The following is a 17,686-nucleotide window of genomic DNA, read 5'->3' on the forward strand; positions in this document are numbered from 1 at the left end:
AAAATTAACCTTTACCTATTCCCCAGAGTGGCATTCCTATTAGGTGCGGAGATTATTTCCCGCTGCTCTTTTTTCCCTTGGTCATTTCTGGAGTAATAAGGCACTGGGCTGTGGGCGAAGGAAAGCCTTCTTTCACTGTACTTACTAATTGATATTTAAATGTTTGCATAACAAATGACTTGTTCTCACAAGTTCTGCTCTTAATGAGTTAGCTTCTACTTACCAGCGCCCTTGATAATGACATTTCTTTTGCTCTTATCACTGCACTCCGAAAAATATTTCAAATATTGATTCTCATTTCAGAAGAGAAGTTCCCCCCATATGAATTTTTAAGCCAGGATATAAAGAATGTGAATTTGCATTTGTTTGACAGTGCAATCTTGTAATTAGAGTTTTTCCTCTTGACTAGATACAGTGAAAGGGGCATAATTTAATTTTTATAGACTAGCCAATTTCTGCCCTAAGTAAAATATAGCTCTGTCAGTGAGCAAAATGTTACAGGTTCTCCTAAACCTTATTTAAAAGTTAAATACAGTATATTGAGAGAAAGTTCATGGTCTGAATCAGTAACCTAATCGATCTCTTCACCCATCCTTTGCAACATGCATTAATCTATTTGTCTGTTTTGCAATACAAGAGTTACTGATTTATATGCCATGTTGCATCTACATTATAGCTGTATAAGTAATGGCTGTTTTCCTTTTGGATTAGTTAGTTGCCCATTAAGTTGGGCAGGGATGGTTCCATGCCTTGGAAAGGTTAATTTTATGCCTTATTTTCTCATGAGCTAAATAAGGGATAGCAAGTGAGGACCTGATGTCCCCAGAACAGTCAGTAATCCACTGTGAGGCTGTGGTTAGCTTCCCATTTGCACTATCTTTTCTTGTGTGTATGCACTGCTGAATTTCACCACAATTTAAAATAATAGGCTCTAGTTTGTCCTTGGGGTAGACTTGGCAGGAAGCAGGGTTAGTTCTGCTAATCAATATTATTATATCACAGTTCCTTTATACATGGATTCATTTATTTAAGGTGCACATATGCACGTGTGTGCACCCAGATACACACACAATGGCATATCTACATATGTGTGTATCTTTTTACATTTTTGCCTATTTTTGCATGCACACCTATATGATTCATGTCCGAAAAATAAAAATGTTGAGTCTTCCTCCTTTACAGACATTCAGATCATAACTTACTTAATCTGTCTTATACCGTAGGCACAAAGACATTTTCTAACATTTTTTCCCAGAACAGTTTTGTTAAGAGCACCAGTAGTAGCTGATCATCTTCCATTGTCCCCTGTCTGCCCCATATCTTTTTTTCTCCTACCTCTTCTCTCCTGTCATCTCCTGGATCCCACCTGCAGTCCTTACTTTCTCACCCTCAAATCCATTTTGAATCAATCACACGAGCTACGGACTGTCCTCTAAGAACGAAGCGAAGAAACAAGTCCCAAACTAATCACTCTATTTGAATTTTGCTAAGGAGACCCCCACCGGTTGTAAAACTTTAAAATCAAAAAGATTCAGATGCCAAGAAAGATATCCTCAGATGTTAACACAGCCCTGCTCTAAAGGTTTCCGTGTCCAACTCGATCAAGCTATGAACTACACAGGAAAAGATTCCGTGCAGTGCATGTCAATATCACCACCTCCATTCCAGCAGGCCACTAAAAGAACACCTCTCTCTTCGGGGCGAGAGATTTTGCCACTTTGTTCAGTTGGTCCCCAAGAAGCATCCATCTTTTTCAGGTGGCAGGCAGAGCTGGCTGCTGAGGAAGTATTTGGAGAGTAAATCTCAAGTGACATTAGTCCCTCGGACTCTCCAGTAAGTGAAGCATTTGTTTATGTTAACTTTCCAGCTGAACAAGCAGCCAATGTGGACCTCCCATCTCCGTAGATAAAATGTTTGAAGATTGATCCAGCACTCCCATAACACTAATTCCTCCCGCTACAATTTCATGAAAGCTTCCATCATTGATGGTTTTCCTAATGAGTTTAAACAGAGAGGCTTCAAAGCTGGGGAGTTTTCCCAAGTGAAAAATGGAACAGAGTATGAAAACAAAACACACCATTTCCTTTGAACTTTGGAAAGGAAATCTTACCTTATATATTCCGGAAACAAAAAGGATCTGGATCTGCAGCCTGCTTCCTCCCTTTCTCCCTCTCTCTCCACCCTTGCTTGCTTCTTTCCTTCTTGCCTGCCTGCCGCCCTCTTTCTCTCTCTCCTCCTCCATCCCTCCCTCTCACCCTTTCTCCCTCACTTTCTTTTTTCTTTCAAACTTCTAGAATGATTGAATGACTTCGGTTCTAATGCCCAAATCTGGCAAAGGTTTATTAGCACGCTATGCAGAAAGACCCCAACCCCTGTTTTTAGTACTTGAGTGAGAAGGGCACTCAGCTCCATTGGAAGAGAGAGCACCCATGTTCCTGGCTCCCCGTGCTTGGTAACTTTAAAGAAGTTACTTAATGTCCCACGGGCTGAGCTTCCTTCCCCACAAGATGTAGAAACAGGCTGTTTTCTTGTGAGACACAAGACAGTGAAAAATGCTGTCCGTATAACCACCTTTAGGAATCCTAAAAGGAGAAACCTGCCAGAATGCTCGCCAGGAGTTGATTCATCTACTATCTGAACTCGCTTCTGAGGACCGGCCCAGGTGTCAGCCTAGGTTACTTCGCACACAATTTCCTCAGACTGAGAGAGTCCTTGAATGTAACCTTGAATTCCTTCCAGTAGGATTCTCATAATTAGCCTGAAAGGTTTACAGTGAGATAACATCCTAACTTGATAGTTGGTAAATCTGAGATGCAGAGAGGTTGAGCAATCTGCTTAAGACCACACAGCCACTGGGGACTGAAATTCAAGTCCTTTCCCTTCCCTAGAATTCTTTCCATTATTATAATGCCATTTTTTTTGCATTCTTTAATAACAATTTTTGAGATATAATCTAGGTTCCATAAAATTCACCCTTTTAAAGTGTACAATTCAGTGGTTTTTAATATATTCAGAGTTGTAAGTATAGTCTAATTCCAGATATTTAATTCCAAAACATTTTCATCACCCCAAAAAGAAACCTTGGGCCCGTTAGCAGTCACTGATCTGGGCACCACTAATCTACTTTCTGTCTCTACGGATTTGCCTATTCTGGACATTTCATATAGATGGAACCATGGAATATGTGGTCTTTTGTGACTGGCTTCTTTTGCTTAGAGTAATATTTTTTAAAATTCATCCATTTCACATCTCATTTTGAGATGTCTTCCCTCCTGCTTGTACAGGAGCCTGAAGGGAAAGCTCAGGTTTGGAAAATGCCTAAATTACGGAGGGGATGAGAATGGGGTGGGAATGGGGTGTGCTTGTGAACTTGAAACTCCATGGACTGATTGGCCAATTTACTGAACCGAACTAAAAAACCTGTGCCAAGAGCAAGACATTCCAGCGAGTGGTAGGACAAAGGAGTGCCGTTCATCAAGCATCGATGTGCTAAGCACGGGGCTGTCCATCCACTGCCATCCATTAAAGACTTAATCTGCTTCTCCAGGAGGGGATCTTAAATTGGTTGATGCTAACCACAAGAATCCTCAGGCACCTGGATGGGCTATTCCTACTGCCCAAAGCTCTTACTTCGATGCTAGCTGCCCGTCCCAACACCTGGCATCACTGATAGGCCAGGGATCTCAGGAATCGTGCACCTTGTGGGCTAGAAGAGATCTTAATTTATCATTTTACAGAGGAGAAGAAAGGAGTTTTCTTCCCTGAGGCCTTAAACATCTTGAGCAGTCCATTTCTCTTTCTTCCCTTGAGAAAGCTTGAGGGTAGAGCTGGTTGAGACTTATTCTGGGGAGGGATTTTGATGAAGGAGATGGGATTCTGGCATGATTAGGTCATCCACAACCAATACTCAGGGAACATGGGCAAGTCTGGCCTTCTTCTCCCCAACCAAATCACTTATTACAGCTTCCATCTAGGCAGAATTATGTACTCCTTTAAAAGTGGGAAATTTTTTTTTCTGTTATTCCCTCAAAAACTAAGCTGGATTCTTCCTTACCCACAGTTTTCATTGTGGTGGAAGTGATGGTATTTTGGGGAGAGGAGAATCACTGGTTGAAGAACAATATCTTTCCTCCCCTGGGCATTCTACAAAAGACCCTGTCTATAATTTAGAAGCTTCAACCAAATCTGTGATGAATCAGCCAGCAAATAAACCAAAGATGACGACAGATGCCATGAATTCTTTCTATCTGAGGTAAAGTTTGGGTTGTGGCCACATTGTGATTCAGGAACTGTTTTCACAGGCCAGAGCCCCAGGGCATGTTCTCTTACTAATACTTTGCTCCCAATCTTCCGATTGCCTCCACCGCAGTACAAAGCAAAGCAGGAGATGAACTGAATTAAGTGCTTCAGATAAGGTGAAACCATAGAGAGCTTCTAATAAATTGCTTTTTTAAAGGAACGCATTTAAATAGAACAAAGCAGTGATGGTTCACGACGTTGAGGTCGAGCTTTATGACTTTGCAAACCATGAGAGAGGGATCCAGATGCAAAAGTGATGAAGTGTTGTATTATTTTAAGGAAGTTGTGATACTTGGTCCAGTGCATTTCATTTCTCACTGGACATGGACAATAGCTTTTTATGTTTTTCTATTTCTTGGACTTGTTGGCGGCAGCAGAGGCATGATTGGAGAACGTGCCAGAGGCGGGTTGCACCAGGCGCGTGGCGCTCGGCCCACTGTGGCCCATGCGTGCGGTGCTCGGCATGAATACGAATGTGCAGAGCAGTTTACAGTGCCTTCCGCCGGGGCTTCTTCAAAGAGCATCTGCGGAAGCAGGTGTATTCAGTGACACCGGGCTGTGGATTTTATGCACTGTTTTATTGCTTATGCAAAATCTAGCAAACCACTTGGGCCTCCTGTAACTTCAGAGAATCTGTTCAGAAATAACAAGAGGCTGGGCAGGTTGACTAGTTTTCCGCCCAGTGAAGACATCCAAACTGGGAGTGCAAAGAGATCCGGGCTTCAAAGCCAACCCAGATTCTTGGGAGAATTTCCACGGCCTTCCAAGGGAAAGGCAGCCGGTGGGTGGAGGAACACCTGGAGAGTGAAGAGTTCGCTAACTTTCTCTGAAAGGTCAAACAGCTTTCTACTTGCTGTTGGAAGGGATCAAAGAATGAAGCAAGGCAGAAGCAGATGTTTTACATAAGTGGATTAAGATCTAGAGAGACTCAACCAAGCCCTGTAGAAACTGGCACTGGGTGGAAAAGCCAGCCAGGGCTCCTGCTTATATGTGCCTGTGGAGAAGCATTTGAGACTCGACCTTCCTCGTGTAGGTGAAGACCGGAGATGACACAAGGATCTTCTGACAATTTTATCTCTGTTCAGCGTTGTGCAGCCAGCAGTTTGCCTGGTGCCAGAACCTTTCTGTGTTTTAAAGCATCTTTTCCTAATCCAATTGAACTACAGCTTTATGCTCTAGAGCCATTCATGGTTTTCATTTCTGGATACAGGGCTCCTGAAAGGACGCTGTGCTCATCAACTTCGCGTACTTCCCCCCCACCTTCCTCCTCCTCCTGTCTCTCTCTCTCTCTCTCTCTCTCTCTCTCTCTCTCTCTCTCTCTCTCTCACACACACACACACACACACACACTTAGACTCGCTCATGGGTATGCAGACACCCAATAATTATTTGCTGAATGAATGTACTTGAACAAATCAAGTTTCAAGCAAAACCAGATAAATTGATTGGCATTTAAGAAATATTAGACCAGAAATGAGGGAGCTTAAATCTCTAGCATAAGAAGAAAACTAGAGCAAAGGTAGGTTTAATATACCGTTTGCTTTTCAGTTAAACTAGAAAAAGCCAACTGATGCCTATTCGTCACAGTTGTCATTTAAGGAACAACTCTAAGGTATAATACACCCCAGTTTTTCTAGTTTGTCAGCTCGCTTTCAAGGCCCATCTAGCTGTGCCCTGCACAGGAGTATACACCTCCGTCTATAACATCCAGCTAGCTTGGTAGTCCAGCCAGCAGGGGGCAGGATACCACCTAGCCAATCCTGTGTATGTTATTTGGAACTCGGTGCACCGCGGAGATCTGCTTGGTTGTGAACTTCCTAAGGGAGAAAGTACCCCCCCTCCCGCACACAGTCACATGCCTGTACTCCCCCAGCAGACCTCTGCCCCCCACCTGCAGGCCTCTCTCACACAGAGAGTTCACTGAATGCTGAGAATGCAGCTTGAAATACAAATGGGTATGCTCCCCCAGAGAGAAGCCATCCAGAAGACTTTGAGCCAGGGGACATACTTCTAAACGAGTTAGTCTGGGAAAACTAGACCACAGAGGGAAGCAGGGTTATGGAAAAAAGACCATGTTTTTGCTCTCCTGCTGTCTCGCACTTACACTATTCCACTGAGCTCTAGAGCCGACTAATTATATTGTTGTCCCATTTATTGAATATCATTAATAGTCTTGTCGTGAAACCTGAGTGTCATTCTCAAAGAAGCTCTGGCTGGAACAGCTCCAGGCCTCAAGAAGCACTGAGCTTTCCCCCCCCCCCCCATTAGTCTGTGGGGCACGCTTCAACAGGGAACAAGCAGCCATTGCTGCCCATAGATTCACGTGTACTCTTGCCTGCACTCCAGACCTCACCTTCTGGGTCCCTTAACAGTGCTTTTGGTGGCAAGTAACAAGGACTGAAGCCATAAAGACATTTGTTGTTTACCCAACAAGGTAGCCCAGCCATAGTTGGTCCTGGGGTAGTTCCTACTGCTTAGTGATGCCATCAAAAGCCAGGTTCTCTCCATCTGCCTTCTCACTTCCTAAGCATGTTGGCTTTCTGCTCTAAGGCTTGTTGCTTCTTGGTCACAAGGTGGCTGCTGTGTTGAAGGTATAGGGAAGTATAGCATCAGGAGCTTTGATCTTCAGCTTTTCCTTTTAAGAAGAAAAAGTAAGCTCTCCCGAAGGACCCCAGGAGAATCCTGCTTATTTTCCATTGGTCAGAACGGGGTCTCAGGGCCACTACTTGCTGTAAGGAAGATGGCAGGGTAGGTTTTAGGTGGTCAACTGTAGTGTCTGCCAGATCACCTTTTGAGAAATCCATGCACAAAATCGGAAAATCCGCGCACAGTGCCTCTAGGAGCCCCTGGAGAAAGAACAGGGATAATTCCCTCTCCTCGACAGCACCTTCTCTTTTGCCAGAACTGAACACTGAAATGCACTGCCAAAGGACCTTCATCCTAAATCACTGTCACATCTTGGAAAGGGAAAGGAATGCATGCATACACGAGTGTGCTGAAGTTTAATTCAAGATGTCTGTGACGTTCCAGAATTTGGGTTCACGGAATGCTGAGATGTGAGAGTATAGCTACATGTTAGTGCGAGGATATTTTCTACGGAAGAGAATGCCGTGTTCTGGCAACAGGTACAAGGGGCAGTTTGGGTTAAAGACTTAGACGTTCTTGGCTCATTCCATCTGGAGCCATTATGCCACCAGCAACGCTCTTTTTCCTTCATTTGGGTGCATTTTTGTGCAAGAAACTGATGATTCAAGTTTATGTCCTTCTATGTTAATCTTACCCTTTCAGAACAATAATCGGAAGGACTTCAAGGTTAAAAATGCAGGAGCACAGTTTCATAAATTATTGAAGGGCACTGTTAATACTGAGATAAGTCATGAATATCTAGTCCCTCAATCCCCCATGGCAAACAGGGGAACAAAGACACCAGCTGAGGGAAAGCAAGTGACTGCGCAGAAACCTTCCTGGCTCAGAAAGTTATAAACGAGCAGACAAGTCCAAATCTAATGTGAAGCCAAAGTAAAACTAACAATTGGCATCATACATTATGGGTTGGTTGCTTGCTTGCTATAATTAAGTTGGCATCAGTGGTTAACAGCCTTGAAAATTAAACTCAACAAAAAAACTGTTGAAAAGGGGAATCAAAGGCTTCTGAATAATGAAGTTAACACATCCCTGTTATAAGGAAGAAGAATGGTCTTGCGGCATCTTGTTTCATGTCTATTTTGTGGCAGCGATGGTGGTTTTAACAGACACGTTGATGTTCACTCTCGGGGGTCACTGCGGCGCCTTCCCGTTACTGTCACTTTGCGGTCCCCGCAGCACGGCTGGGACGGACGTGACGTCACTATGCGTGTGCAGTGTAGAACTTGGCACTTGCCTTGGTTTTGTTTTGGGGTTTTTTTTGTTTTGTTTGTTTGGCCTTTTGAAATAGGTTGTTTAGCATTCTTGTTTGCTTTCTGTGGCCATCTGTAGTGCAAATGGAGGGGTTTCTTTGGCTTTTTAAAATATTCACGTCCATGGCACAGGGGAAGCACTTAAGAGCCAGAACACAAAATTGTCCAGAAAAGAACTACCTTCTGGGTTTTCTTCTTTCTTTATGCTTGATAAACGGTGCCCATCATGGCAGCAATGAGCACAAATATAGATGAGCCTCTCCTTCCTGAGATGTTCCCATTAGAATGCAGACAGTGTCAAAATCCCTCACATGGTGTTCTTTAAGAGAAAAAAATATATACTTGGGAACAGATCGAAGATCTTTTTTCTCACAGTTTCTTTCAGAGCTCAGTGCAAATGCGTATAGTTCATTCCAATTACCCGTTTCCAAGCATTTTTCTTTGAGGAGTTGTTCCTTGTTCTGCATAGAATATTTATTGTGATGTAATCATAATTCTGGTGGTGTAAGTGTGGGTTATTTTTTGAGTAGGGGAAGATTAGTCTCACTCCCAGATGGGCATTCATACAGGTAGCAGTTTGCCGTAAAGGTTGACTTTAAAACTAAATTGTACAACGTGGGGTGAAAGTAATGGACTATTAAAGGCTCTATTTAGAAATGTCCATCTTTGTACCAGCGAAGAGAGCCGATGCAGAGGAAACTTTTGAAAAAGATCAATGCACAACCGGTCTGTAAAGAGGAAGGAACACATGCTTTATGCCTCCATTGAATTGCTGTTGGGGCAGAGGCTAAAGTGAGAAAACTAGGAAAAGAGCTTATTTTAAAAATATACTTAGAGCCAGGAGGTCATAACAGAAGTGGAGTCCCATACTCTTTGGGATGGCTCCAGTTTGCATGTGGATCTGTCTGCGTGTATTTGGAGGTAGATTGGAGCATGATTTTTTTGTCCCAGTACAGCTCAACTCAACCAGCAAAAACAATGTTAAATAGTTATTGTTTATGATATTCAAAGTCCAGAGGCTACTTGGAATAGAGATTAGCTGGAAAATGCCTCCCGACTCCAGAATCATGGCTATAGAATTCAGTTCTAGGACACCGTGCAGACTGGGGCATATGGAACCTGGTGGGGTCTAGAGCATGCCCCATGGTTTATCAGCCTTTCTTCTTAGCCAGGTTCTGAGAAAATTGAGAAATTAAACAAGGAACAGGGCAAAAATGTACCACAGTAACTGAGAAAGATAAGCCGAAGGGAATATCTGTGGGGTGAGTGTCAAATGGGCTTCCAAATGAGCCGGTCTATCCAGTCTGTAAAGGCTGAAGAGGGGAAGATTCTTGTCCTGATGAGCATGGCAGAACACCTATTTGCTTTAACCCATTCACTCCCAAGAAGGAAAAGAAGACAAATGGACAATGTGTGTCTCCTTTATTCTTCCCACATTTACCCATCAGGTATGTCCTTCCTTTGAGGATGAGGGAATAGAGGTCGAGAGAGGCCAGGAGTTACACTGAGTTCTCTTCATCTGGAAGGAAACAGATTGGCAAAAACATTCCCCTAGTAATCTTCCTTCAAGCCCACGGCCCCCGCCCCCCGCCCCCGAAAAATGGTCATTTCAGGATTCTCCAAGGTCGTTGAGGCGAGAGTGAAGTAGTTTGGGGCTCCATCTGTCACATACATATTGGTCATCAGCTTGGGCAATGGCCAAGTGTGTTTCACTGAAGTGTGTGTTTGCATAGTACATAACAAAATGATACAGGCTTGTCCCTCAATCATACTAACGTCTTCTTTTAAAACTTTTTATTTTGAAATAATTTGGGACTTACAGAAAAGCTGCAAAATGGTGCAGAATTTCCATATACCCTTCACCCAGCATTCGCTAATGTTAATAACTTGCATAACCATAGTACAGTGACCAAAACTAAGCAATGGTTTGTATGTGGATTTCACCAGTTTTCCCGTTTTCTGTTCCAGGATCCTATCTGGAATCCCACGTTGCATTTCATTGTCATGCCTCCTTAGTCTCTGCTAATCTCCAACAATTCCTCATCCTTTCTTTGTCTTTTGTGATGCTGACACTTCTGAAGAGGTCAGCTTTTTGTACACTGTCACTCCATTTGGGTTGGTCTGATGTGTTCTCATGGTCGGGGGTGGTTACAAGAATATTCAAAAGTGACGTGCTGTCACTTTTCAGTGAATTCTATCAAGAGGTGCGTGATTCAGCATGTCTTATTGCTAGTGATGTTAACTTTGATCCCTTAACTAAGAGGGTGCCCACTGGGCTTCTCCACAGTACAGTGACTGTTTTTCCCTTTGCAATTAATATATTACTTGAAGGAAATTCTTTGAAACTATACCAATATCCTGTTTCTCCTCAAACTTTGCTCAATAATTTCAGCGCCTGTTGGTTTATCTCTCCCGCACCAATCATTACTGTGGTGTTCTAATAATAATTTTTATTTCTCTCATTCCTTCTACAGTAGAATCCTTCTGTAAGGTAGAGCTGTCCCTTCTCCTCCAAATATTTATGTCCTCATTTACTTAGTTGTATATAGGTGTATACAGATGGATATTTACTTAATTCGGTGGGTTCTAGTCCAGTACTGTTTATTTTGTTGCCCAGATTGTTCTAGCTGTCCCCTGGGAGGTTGACCTCTGTGTCCTTTGAACATGCCCCATCCTTTTTTAAACACTTCCCTCTATTTGGCACCACAAGGTAAGATACTCCAACTCATCTTAGATTTTCCTTCCCTCAGCCCTGTTTATCACTCCTCTGTGGTAGTTGTGTTTTTTAAATTAAAAACAAAACACCTCAAGTCAGGAAGTTAATGTTTCCTAGGCACACATCATGGGCTAGCACAGTCCTGGGTGTCTTTCAGGCATTGTCCTCTTAATCTTCGCATTTGAGTCTGTTGGATAGGTACACCTTTCTCCCTCTTCAAAAGCATAAACAGGCTTAGAGAAGTTCAGTGCGTGACCTCGGTGGTAATTCTAGTCTAGGTCTGTTGGACTCCGGGGTCAATGTTTTTTCCACTGTGTAAAGAATTATTCAGAAGCGAAATGAAAGATGGATATTATCTACTTCAGCTTGCTCCACCTGGTCTGTAAATGAGAAGATCAAGACTTCTTCAAGACCCAGAACCTAATGGAAGAAATCAGTGGTAGCCCCTGATCTTGCACCAACCACTAGTATTTCTTTACATCTAACACTGTGAGTAATTCTCAGGTGACTTTCATTGGTAAAATGACTAACAATGTGAGTTCATTATTGAAACTTTCTTTCCTTGCTTTATGGTCAAATACAATTTCCCATTGGGGAAAAAAAATAAATATTTAAAAAATAAAATAAAAAAAAAAAACAGTTTTCCATTGGGTTTGCCAGCAACTGTGAGTTCCCACTCATTTTGGAGCCTAAGGGATCATTTTGGATAGGTCAAGAAATAATGCATCAGAAAACAGAACAACAACAAAAACCCTGAACAGGAGTCCCTCATACTATTGAATGCCTTCTTAATAAGTAGTGTTGCCACTTTAACTTCCAAATTATCTCTTTGGCAACATAAATTCACTTGAAAATGGTGTTTCGGAAAGAAACAAAATCGTTGATTTTTTTTTTTTTTCCTTTCCAAGTATGATGTTTTTAAGAAGACTTAGAAGATCATTAAATTCCTGAAAGTACATCTAGAAAAGCATAATTAAGCCCAGAGGGGAAACAAGTTACTGCATCAATATTTATACTGGGCCTTAAGAGGCACTGTTGCTTCTCCAAAGCAGAAAATAAGGGGGAACAATGGAGCCCAAGTAATAACTCTGGATCTACCATGGTTAAATTAAGGACATCACACAAAACAAGACCCGCTGAAATGAACTAGGCTCCTTACACAGATGAGGGGATTTCTGGTTCTATCAGAGACACTGAAGAAACAACCGAGGAACCTGGGACAGAGCAAGTCAGACAGTTGACTCCTAGAGACAGTTGCACAGATATACAACCTCAGGGGCAGAGTCTGCTCTGCTTTTCCTGCAGGGTTTTGGCTGTAAATATAACAGAACTGTAAGACACCTAAATGCTAGTTTGAATCAACCTGCCTCCTGCCATAATGGAAACAGCGTTCTTGCAGTAGCTCTAACTTCGCCCTTTTCCCCTCTTTCTTGCCTGCGAGCTGTACCTGTCTTCTGTTAGGATGTAGCTCCTGCTCGCGGCTCCCCGCCTCCACCACAGGGTTTGTCTATGCTCTGAAGAATGGACTTTCTACAGAGACTGTTCAGTTAAGCAACATTTTAAAATATGGACATGAGATTCTACAAAGAGTCTAAAACTAGCAAAGACCTTTGGTAGAGTAGCCTTGGCACACCCGGGACCCAGAGAGATCCTTTCTGACATTCTTCAAAAAGCCGATGTTCCAAACTCATGGTAGCATCTCCGGTGGTATAACTGGAGAGGAAAGACTGACCGGATGGGAAGGATAGGTTTCATTATGTAAAGGTGACTGGATTTTGATAGAACAGAATAGAGGTGAGCAAACTATGGCCGCTGGGCCAGATCTGGCCCAATACCTGTGTTATGAACTGAACTGTGCCCACCCCTCCCCCAAAATTTATATTTTGAAACCCTGTTGGGTGACTCTAGTTGGAGGTGGGGACTTTGAGAATAATTAGGGTTAGACAGGTCTGAGGGGAAGGCTTCCAACGGGATTGGCCTCCTCATGGGAGAAGGAGAGATACCAGAACCCTCTGTACACACATGGGAAGGGCTCCATTAGGACACAGCTGCCTATAAGCCAAGAAAGTGTTCTTCCCAGAAACTAAATTTGCCAGCACCTTGATCTTAGCCTTCTAGCCTCCAAAACTGTGAGAAGATCTCTGTTGTGTAGGCCATGCAATCTGGGCTATTTTACTGTGACAGGCTAAATGGACTAATCTGGCCTATTTCTGTAAGGGAAATGTTATAGAACACAGCCACACCCATATGTCATGTATTGTCTTTGGCATCCTCCATGATGAAATATCAGAACCGAGTAGTTGTGATGGAGACTATTTGGCCTCAAAGACCAAACCGTTTACTATCTAGCCTGTCACAGAAGAAGTAGGCCAACTCCTCTGTAGAAACTTACCATATACACTGTCGGTTGTGAACGGAAAAAGCCACCCCAGTGGAAGAGGATAAGGCCAAAGGGAGGAAACCACCCTAATGGGCAGTGCTCAAACGAGCACTGGCCTGATCACCTCCAGGAGTCTTGGTCTTCTAAGAGGGTCATTTCACGCATGAGCTAAATGGTTGACCGTGAACTTTCCCACCATCAATACTTGAGGTCTTTGGAGGGCAGGCCCATGGGGGGAGCCTGTCCTCTCACGAAGCTGTTAGGACAGATCAGTCACAACAGGGAGGTAGAAATGGACCAGATGTGGTCAAGGAGAAGTGTGGGAAGCAGTGAAGAAGAAACTGGCCCTGCTCTCCCTTCTCCATGGCTGTGGATTGTCCGGGGCTCACAGCCTCGGCTGTGCAGGGCGGAGCAGGAGTCGGGCTGTAAAGCTGAACGAAATCTTTGCTGGTAGTGAAAGCCTTCTCTCCCTGGATAAATGGTTTTGTGCATTTCGAGCCTATATGTGCCCACTCTGTGCCCAAAGTGGTGATTTGGAAGTTGAGACCACCTGTGTCAAAATCCTCTACACACTGACGTGTGAAAACTGCTCAGGAAGTGGTTCTCACACTGCAGGTCTAGAACTGTTCCCCTCTGGACAATGGGTGCACGCTAACAACAGGCCCTAGTGAAAAGAGCAGGAAAGAACCTTGATGGAGAGTGTGGGCCGAAAGGGTGGCACCATACCAGGGATTCAGTGCATGAAAAGTCTTTGTGCCTGTGGGCCACCCGCGAGGTCAGCCTAGAGACTTCTGGGTCAGAATGCCAGCCTGGGAGCCATGTTGTAACGCTCAGCAATGTTGCATTGCAAAGCCCAGACCTCTTCTGGGCTGACGTCCAGCCAAGTTGTTCCAGGTGCCTTTTATTCTGCCGGCTCAGTCTGTGGTGACCCAGCTGCGTTCGGGGCAGGCAGAAAGAGCTAGACTCATGCAAAGAGAAAACACCATCTTTCTTCTTCCCCCTGTGTAATCAGTAATTCAACCCTGTAAAGCAAGCCCGATGCCTGATGGAGTGCTTGCTGCGAAGAAGACGACAGGGGCCATCCAGCATCCACACCAACTTCTGACACTTCTTTCTTTCTCCCTTCTGCCCCAGCTGCTGGCCTGCCTTTGGCTTTTCTTCATCTGAATGCAAACTGAGCATGTTGGCTAAAAGGGGACCCATATACAGTCCAAGAGGAATGGAGACAGAATGGGAAAAGCTGTGGGGGGGAGGGGGAGCAGCCAGTCATTTTAAATGTGGGAGCAGACCACTAATGACTGAAGTCACTGTCCCCTCTGAGTGCTGTACCATGGCATGCGTAAATTCAGTAAGTGGCTACTTCTGTGAATTAAGGGTGTGAATTAGAAAATGCCCCATGGACAGATACTAACAGTAAAAATAATAGCAACAGCAAACACCTGGATAGCAGCTACTTTGTGCCAGGCGCTTTTTCCAAGTGCCCTAACTTGGAAGGACCGTTTCTAGAGTCTGTTAAACAGGGGAGACACATGATGATACTGAAATGTTTTCATATCATCTATTTGGATGCATTTCAATCCCACTCTACATTTAATTCCAGGGTGCAGGGCACAGATGATCAAATTCCTTTTTCCTTGTTTTCACGTTTTATGTCTTCAGCCTGACTCTCAAAAGTGTAATTCCCTTCAAAATCTAATTTCACTAGTCCCAGGGAGTAGGTACAATTCTACAGTGGACTGAATTCCCCTGGAAGTAACCCCAGTATTTTACCTGCCTTTCTTTCCTCTCTGCATGCCTATCATTCACATCCTAAATAAGGCGGATTAATATGAATGAGTTCCTCTGGGAGAACAATTTATGGTATTTTTAAAGCCAACATAGCCACCCATCTAAATCCAAGAGTCCCCCAAGAGGCCATCCCCCCTCTAAAGACTTAAAGCGGATTAAAGTGTTAAATGCTGGGTGTCGCGATTAATTTGGTGATAGTGGGTGGTGTGTTCCACAAGAACACTTGTCGTCCGCAGCAGAGAGCTGTGAGAAGTGACTCAGCATCAGCAGCACAGGTCTCCGTGGCCCTGCAGGGCGGAAGGGCTGGGAGCTGGCCCAGCCTCGTGTGATGGACAACACTTCATCTCCCCGCCGAGCCTGCCAGCCCTGGGTCTGAATCGCCATTACCAAGGCGTTGCCTTTCACAGCCCTGCCTGTTGGAACCAAGGCCTGCAGCTTCACGTAACCAGCCGCCCAGGAATAAACTCTTGGTGGCTACTAGTCAGAAGCGCACCCACTCTCACGGGACCTCCGGGCCCCCCTTTAAATGATCCTTTCTCCTTCCGTGGTCTCCCTTCCCACTTTTCATTCCCTTATTCACTCATTCAGTATTTCTTGAGCCTTTCTGTGTCAGGCATTGCTCTAATTGCTGGAGCTGGAGTCTATTAATAAAGCGATAGTGGTAAAAATATGTCGGGTATTGGAGGTGATTAAAGGAGAAGTCAAGTAGGGAAGGGGCGTCCGACAGCTATTTGGGGAAGTCTCCAGAAGGTGTCTCGCCACTGCCTAGACACTGCCTTCTCTGGCACTGGGTGGCTGCGGAGGGCTGGAGGGCAGCCACAAAGGTGGAGGGAAGCCACACACGGCCGTGGCCCCGTTGGCCGCACCTGCCTGAGGTTCCGGGGAAGCCCCAAGGCCCAGGAGGGCTGTCTGGTGGCTGCAGTGGTGTGGACCCTCGTCTGTCCCCCTGGTGCCACGTGCTCTCTTCCCACTGTACAACATTCAACTATCATAAATAAATCACGAGTGCTTCCTGACTGAGGCCCTTCCTAAAGGGACAACCACTGCTCAGTGGAGGCCCTCTGGACCTCTCTTTCCCATACATAAACTCACACACTCCGTTTTGTACACACACACCTACAGACACACCGCAAGAGCACATCCTGTATTGCTTTGTGGCTTTTTTCTTACATAAAGGGTCTGTGTATAAAATTTGGAAATTCATTTTTCTACTTACTGAGAACCACATCAGTATATGGAGTGATTCAATCAGTATATTGAGCCAGATGAGTAGAGAGCTCTGCATGTGCCTTTCTTTCCTTTTTTTTTTTTTTTTTTTTTTTTTAAGATTTTATTTGTCACAGAGGGAGAGCGGCAGGCAGAGGGAGAAGCAGGCTCCCCACTAAGCACGGAGCCCATGGGACTCGATCCCAGGACCCTGGGACCATGACCTGAGCCGAAGGCAGACGCTTAACCACCTGAGCCACCCAGGTGTCCCGTGCACATGCCTTTCAACTGCTGTTTAACATCCCATAGTATAAATGCCTCCTGTTCCTGTTAAGGGTGAGAAAGTGTGTTTTGTTTAGAAGGGTGGACGCTGAGAAGTGGAACTGTTGGGATTTGTACATTTCAAATTAGTATAGATCCTTCCACATGGTCGTTCTGCCAATTTCTACTCCGCCAGCAGCCATGGGAAGGCATGTTCCAATTTGCTTGCAGCCTCTCCTCTCTTGGGCCCAGATCCAAGCTCCTGGAGACTGGGTTCAAGGGAAAATGGAAAGAAGGATAGACCTGAGTACCCCTGCCCAGTGACCCTGAGATTTGGGTTTGGAGCTAGGTCTCCATGATGCTCTTCTTGAGGGTGTGTTTATTCTCAGGAGCCCTCTGGTGGACGCAGCCAGGAAGGGCTTTGAGCCAGACTCCAAAAGAGAAGGCATCTAATAAAATGAGTCTTTGGGGACGTTGTTTATTTTAGGAGGTTAAAAAAAAAAAAAAAAATGTGCTTCGTTTGCAGTGTTCTGATTTCAAATGATAAAAATCAGCTCTACAGGGTGTTTTTTCACCCCTATCCTGTGGCCACCCGGTACCCCTCCCCAGAGACAACCAATATCGGTAAATGTGCTGCCAAAGCAAGCACCAGAGACCACCAGTATTGTCTCTTTCTTGTGTCTTCTTCCAGAAATCTGAGTATGTATGCAAAATGTATGTATGTGTGTTTAATTTTTGCCATTTTTGCCCCCTGGTAAGCAATGTCACATGGTGCTTAACAGCAGAGATCTAAAGCCAGGCTTTCTGAGTTCTGATCCCAGCTCTACCTTCTAATGCCCTGCATGGCCCCCAAGCAAATTATTTAACCTCTCCTACCTCAGTTTCCCCATCTGCAAAATGAGGGTTATTGCTAGGGTTATAATAAAGATTAAATGACTTAGTATCTGTAGAACTTTTAAAACTCTATCTGGAACATAGTAAGAACCATGGACTCATTTGTTAAATAAAAAAAAAAAAAAAAAAGGAACTGTCTGCTTATACTATGTTTCCTTTCTTGATAGTTGTATATTTTGTGAAATGATCATCACAATGCCTAGTTAACATCCATCATCATACCGTTACAAACAATGTTTTCCTTGT

General features: G+C 44.2%; 1 protein-coding gene across 4 annotated transcripts in view; it reads left to right on the forward strand.

The window, feature by feature from the left end:
• LYPD1 (LY6/PLAUR domain containing 1) overlaps positions 1-17,686 on the forward strand; it is an 83,572-nt gene that overhangs the window by 6,425 nt on the left and 59,461 nt on the right. Inside the window, exon 3 of one of the 4 annotated variants that reach the window (XM_035008160.1) lies at positions 1,758-2,225. The exons of the other annotated variants lie outside the window; for them this stretch is intronic. Within the exon in view, the coding sequence (XP_034864051.1) occupies positions 1,758-1,837 (80 nt within the window). The 3' untranslated portion in view covers positions 1,838-2,225. Of the gene's footprint in view, positions 1-1,757; positions 2,226-17,686 lie in introns of those variants that run through there. 4 annotated transcript variants of the gene reach the window in all.

Source organism: Mirounga leonina, unplaced genomic scaffold (assembly GCF_011800145.1).
Source record: "Mirounga leonina isolate KUSES-001 unplaced genomic scaffold, KU_Mleo_1.0 Mir_151, whole genome shotgun sequence".
Taxonomy (NCBI): Eukaryota; Metazoa; Chordata; class Mammalia; order Carnivora; family Phocidae; genus Mirounga; species Mirounga leonina.